The sequence below is a fragment of the Sceloporus undulatus genome, chromosome 4 (assembly GCF_019175285.1).
Source record: "Sceloporus undulatus isolate JIND9_A2432 ecotype Alabama chromosome 4, SceUnd_v1.1, whole genome shotgun sequence".
Taxonomy (NCBI): Eukaryota; Metazoa; Chordata; class Lepidosauria; order Squamata; family Phrynosomatidae; genus Sceloporus; species Sceloporus undulatus.
This window is the reverse complement of record NC_056525.1, coordinates 17705825-17710395: the sequence shown is the minus strand read 5'-3', so window position 1 is coordinate 17710395 and position 4571 is coordinate 17705825. Positions and strand designations below refer to the sequence as shown.

The 4571-nt window shown below is 44.9% G+C and overlaps 1 protein-coding gene across 3 annotated transcripts in view; it reads right to left on the bottom strand.

Annotated features, from left to right (window-relative positions):
• LOC121928643 (cathepsin Z-like) overlaps window positions 1-4571 on the bottom strand; it is a 24495-nt gene that overhangs the window by 12059 nt on the left and 7865 nt on the right. For all 3 annotated transcript variants that reach the window (XM_042463622.1, XM_042463621.1, XM_042463619.1), the window contains exons 5-6: window positions 4259-4409; window positions 1912-2074 (exon numbers count right to left, since the gene is read on the bottom strand). In XM_042463622.1, coding sequence (XP_042319556.1) covers window positions 1912-2074; window positions 4259-4409 — 314 coding nt within the window. The remainder of the gene's footprint in view (window positions 1-1911; window positions 2075-4258; window positions 4410-4571) is intronic.

The following is a 4571-nucleotide window of genomic DNA, read 5'->3' as shown; positions in this document are numbered from 1 at the left end:
ATAATATTCAAGGACACAAAGATTTTGGAGCACCTCTGAGACTAAATGCATCTGAGGAAATGTGGCAGGAGGCAGAAGTGGATGAAGACCAGGGTTTGATCTCTTCCTTGGGCATAAAAAAACCCACTGGGCTAATCACACTCTCTCAGCCACAAGGAAAGGCAAACTCTCTCTGAACAAACCTTCCAAGAAAACCCTTGGGCACAGTGTTGCCAATTTCGCGACTTTCACACGAAAACGGGGACTTTTCAGAGCTTTTCGTGTGATTTTCGCGCCTGGCTCTTTTTCCGTGCCTTTTCCGTGCTTTTGGTCCGTTTCAGCTCCAGCCTGAGAGGGAGGCTGGCTGCAGAGCAACCAAAACCCTTTGGAGTGTAACAGTTTTCACTCAGCCAAGAGGGCTGGAAGGTCCCTCTTTCTCAGCCTCAGAGGATGGCAAAGGCAAACTCCCTTCCCCAAACCCTTGGGCAAATCACTCTTTTTCAGCCCCAGGCAAACTCACTCTGGAGAAACCTTCCAAAACCCTTGGCAGCACCCACCCCTCCAGGCCCAGTGAGGCATACCAGGCCTTGTAGAAAGACCTGCACTGCCTCTCTGCCTGCCTCCTCCACAGCTCTCACTAGTCTGGCAGGATGGGACTTTCCCCAAGGTCAAAAAAAGTGAATGTGCCACCAGAAGCTGTGAAATGGCAACCTTATTTGGGTGTTTATGGACAGGTATGGAACCACATAATGCTGATCAGGGAGAGTCACAAAGGGAGTAAAGAGGAGCTAAACCAAAATCCCACCATCTTCCCACCCCACCCCACCCCACTGGCTTACTGGAAAATTCCACTGCTAAAACACCAACTCTCTGCATGCCATCTATTGGGCCAGCTGTTTGGAGGCCAGGCATCCCTTTTAACAAAAACAAATTTAGACTGGGGGCACCCAGTTTGTTGTTGGTGGGTTTCCTCAAAATCTGATGGGAACCAGGATATGTTGCAATGTGTTTAAGTTGTGAGCTTCCATTTATGATCAAGCTGCATACATACACAAATCAACTACATATCCAAAGCCTCTGGGGACCTGGTACCAAAGAAACAAAATTCAAGGAAACATTTTCACCAGTGAACTTCTCGTTGCTAATAATACAGGAATGCAAAAGAACATAATAATGTAAACAAGTGTGAAGGGATGGACCATTTTCTGCAATGATGAGTAAATACTTCCCTTGGCAGGAGGCAGCATGATCCCAGATACCTGTAGAAGGTACCTGAACATTCTCCTCCATCAAATAAACATAAAGGTACTTTCCCTAGACAATCTCCTTTCCTTTGGGAAAGGAAGGGGAGAAGGGTTTTTGTTATTGCTTTGGTTGCTTATGAAATACCAGTATTTGTACATGCAAATTTAGCAACACCAATTCTGGCAGCACAGGTACAAAAGAATTGCAAAAATAGCCAGGGTGTATAAGGAGCCATGGTGGCAAAGTAGTTAAATGCTGGTACAACAGCCACAACATTTTAAGTTTGATCCTAGAGGAGAGCTCCGAGGTCCACTCAGCCTTCTATCCTTTTGTAGGTCAGTAAAATGAATATCCACCTTGTTGGGGCAATTGGTTTACAGATTGCAAACCTCTAGAGAGTGCTTAGTTCGCTGATAAGTGGTACAGAAATGTATCTGCTATTGCTATATGTAAATTATGGACCACATGGTGTTGTGCATGGTGTGCATGGAAGCGCTTCTGTAATTTTTGCTCCATCCATCCCCAGTGAACACTGCATATGATCCCAAGGGTGGAGAGCATCCGCTTCCTCTTGTATTGTTTCTGAAGGAATGATGTTCATATTCACACCCCACCATGGACTATGCTCATTCAGCTAAATCCTTAACTAAACACTCATCTCATTTGTGTTTCCATTGCTTTTCTTACCCAGGGCTCGCCCCAAGAGTTGCGGACAATCCAGTATTCCATTCCATTTTCTACCCCCCAGCCAGAAACGGTGACAAGGTGGTTTTGTAGTATCGTCTTGTTGTATTCAGTAAAAATACCTCCTGTGTATTCATCCAGCTTTGGAGTGGCCATAATTGAACAGCTGTTTAAAAACAACAAAATACAATTTTAAAGACACTGTTGAGAATCATCTGACACTCTAAGTGCTGTCCCCAAAATAAAAGATCATAATCTGATGATCTCAGAACTTTGAGCCTCTTCCAACAATCAGAGAAAAGGCTGTCTGCTGGAGAAAGGAAAGGTTACTTCAAAATGCTCCTCCAGGTCATATGACCGTTGTTGTTGTTGTTGTTGTTGTTGTTGTGTGCCTTCAAGTCATTTCCAACATATGGTGAACCTAAGGTGGCCCTATCACGAGGTTTTCTTTGCAAGTTTCTTCAGAGGAGGTTTGCCATTGCCATCCTCTGAGGCTGAGAGAGTGTGACTTGCATAAGGTCACCCAGATTTCATGGCCGAGCTGAGAATTGAACCCTGGTCTTCAGAGTCATAGTCCAAAGTTTGGCATAGTGGTTTGAGCATTAGATATGGACAATATCACAAGACTGAAATCGGAAGTATAATCCCGTGTCATTCTGAACGCAATCATGTGTATTCAGGTTATTGTGCGAAAGGTTATCAGATGCATTCGCTCGCATTCCGAACACACTGTGAATGCAATCACACATCAATCCACACTTAAGTAAATTTGGTGAACTAGGGAATTCACAAATCCTATTCCCAGGCTACTTTGCATTCAATGCGGTGTTGTTTGGTGTGATATGAATGTCTGCTGTGGCACTGGTATTCTCCCCACATCAATACCCATGATCCTCCATTTTGTTTTGGCTTCCAAGGCTCCTAGGTCTTCCTCAGCAGCCAGGAGGAAAAGCAATTGTTTTTGACAGGAAAGAGTGGCTCTCCATGAGGCGTCCTGAAAGCTCTCTCTCTGCCCAAAATGGTGGGCTTGGGGCTTGCCCTGCTCCTGGCCCCTTGTGCCCCTCTGCCTGCCTTCCTCCCTCCCTCCCTCCAGGGCCAGGGGGCTTCAAAAAGAGAGACCCCCCCTTTTTTTTATTAGCCCCAAAGATCTCTTCTTCTTCCCTCATTCCTCCTCCTTTGGGGGATGATGGAGTGATGCAGCCTGGGGAATGGGGGTCTGTTTTCCTCCTCTCAGGGGCATCGCTCTGGGCTCACAACAAACTCCAACTCCCAGAATTCCATAGCCTTGAATCACAAAGAGTTAAAGCAGTGCCAGACTGGGTTATTTCTCCAGTGTGGATGTAGCCTTAGTCACCAGCTCTGATTCCTGTACAGTTTCCCCTCCCCTTTCCCCCTCCTCCTCCAACTCATGGCGAGGAGGCAGCGCCGTTGCCTTCAATGGGTCTCCCAAGGGGCCAGGTTAGAACCAGAGAGGACCCAGGCCCCCCACAACCTCACTGCAGCAAGGCTCTCCCAAATGGGAGGGACTCCTTCTCTCCCCCCATCCCCCCCCTGCCTTCTAGAGCCATAATCCAATGCTCAATCCAAGCACAAGGTTGCTTTGGACTGATTTTGAATTTGTGAATTGCCTAAATAACATGAAATAAAGGGTAAAGAATGACTAAATAACGTGAATTGCCTAAATAACGTGAAATAAAGGGTAATGAATGAACAAATAATGTGAAACAAGGCAAAACCAAAAAACAAATTTAGGCCCATTTAGTCAACAGAGTGAAGAGCCTTAAGCCCTTTGTTCAACTATTTGGCCTGAGTTCTCAAGCAGTTTCTTAAAAATGACAATGGCTTACCAAATTTCTTAACTGTTTTGATTTGGACAGGACAGTCTGGGTTAAGCCTCTGTCCTCATGCTTTTTCATCTCTAGATGTACTGTAAATGTTACTGAGTATCTAGACTTCCATGGGGAGAACTACTGAGCTCTCTCTCTCTCTCTCTCTGTGGTGTCTGTGTGTGTGGTCTTAGCAGCTTACAGTGGTACCCCGAGATACGAATTACCCAGCTTACGAATTTTTCGGGATACGAAAAAATCCCATAGGGATTTATTGTTTCGGCTTACGAAGGTTTTTTCGGGTTACGAAAAAACCTCGGCGCTGTTTTCAATGGAGCCGCGGCGGAGCCGCGGCTTTTTTTCCATTAGCGCCTATGGCAATTCAGGTTACGAAGGTTTTTCGGGTTACGAAATTAGTCGCGGAACGAATTAATTTCGTAACCCGAGGGAGCACTGTATTTGAAATTATTCCTTCTTTCACCCCTCCCATGTATTATTTGCTACAAGGATTTCATTTTTTTTACCTGATTGGTCCATTTGCATAGATTTCAGCCATCATTTTTTCTCGCCCGCTGACTATTCCAAAATCCCCCACTTTCCAGAGGGTATAATTCTTTATCACATGACATTTGTCAAAAGTAACACATGTCCCACACTTCATAAACGTCTTGCAATCTGCAAAAATGTTGATAAGAGATACGTATGACTGACATGGAAAGTTGCCTTCCATTCACTGGCTAAAAAGAATGAGATGAAATTCTGCAATAGCTGCCTTCCTTCATGCTTTGGTTCTATCTATCTATCTATCTATCTATCTATCTATCTATCTATCTATCT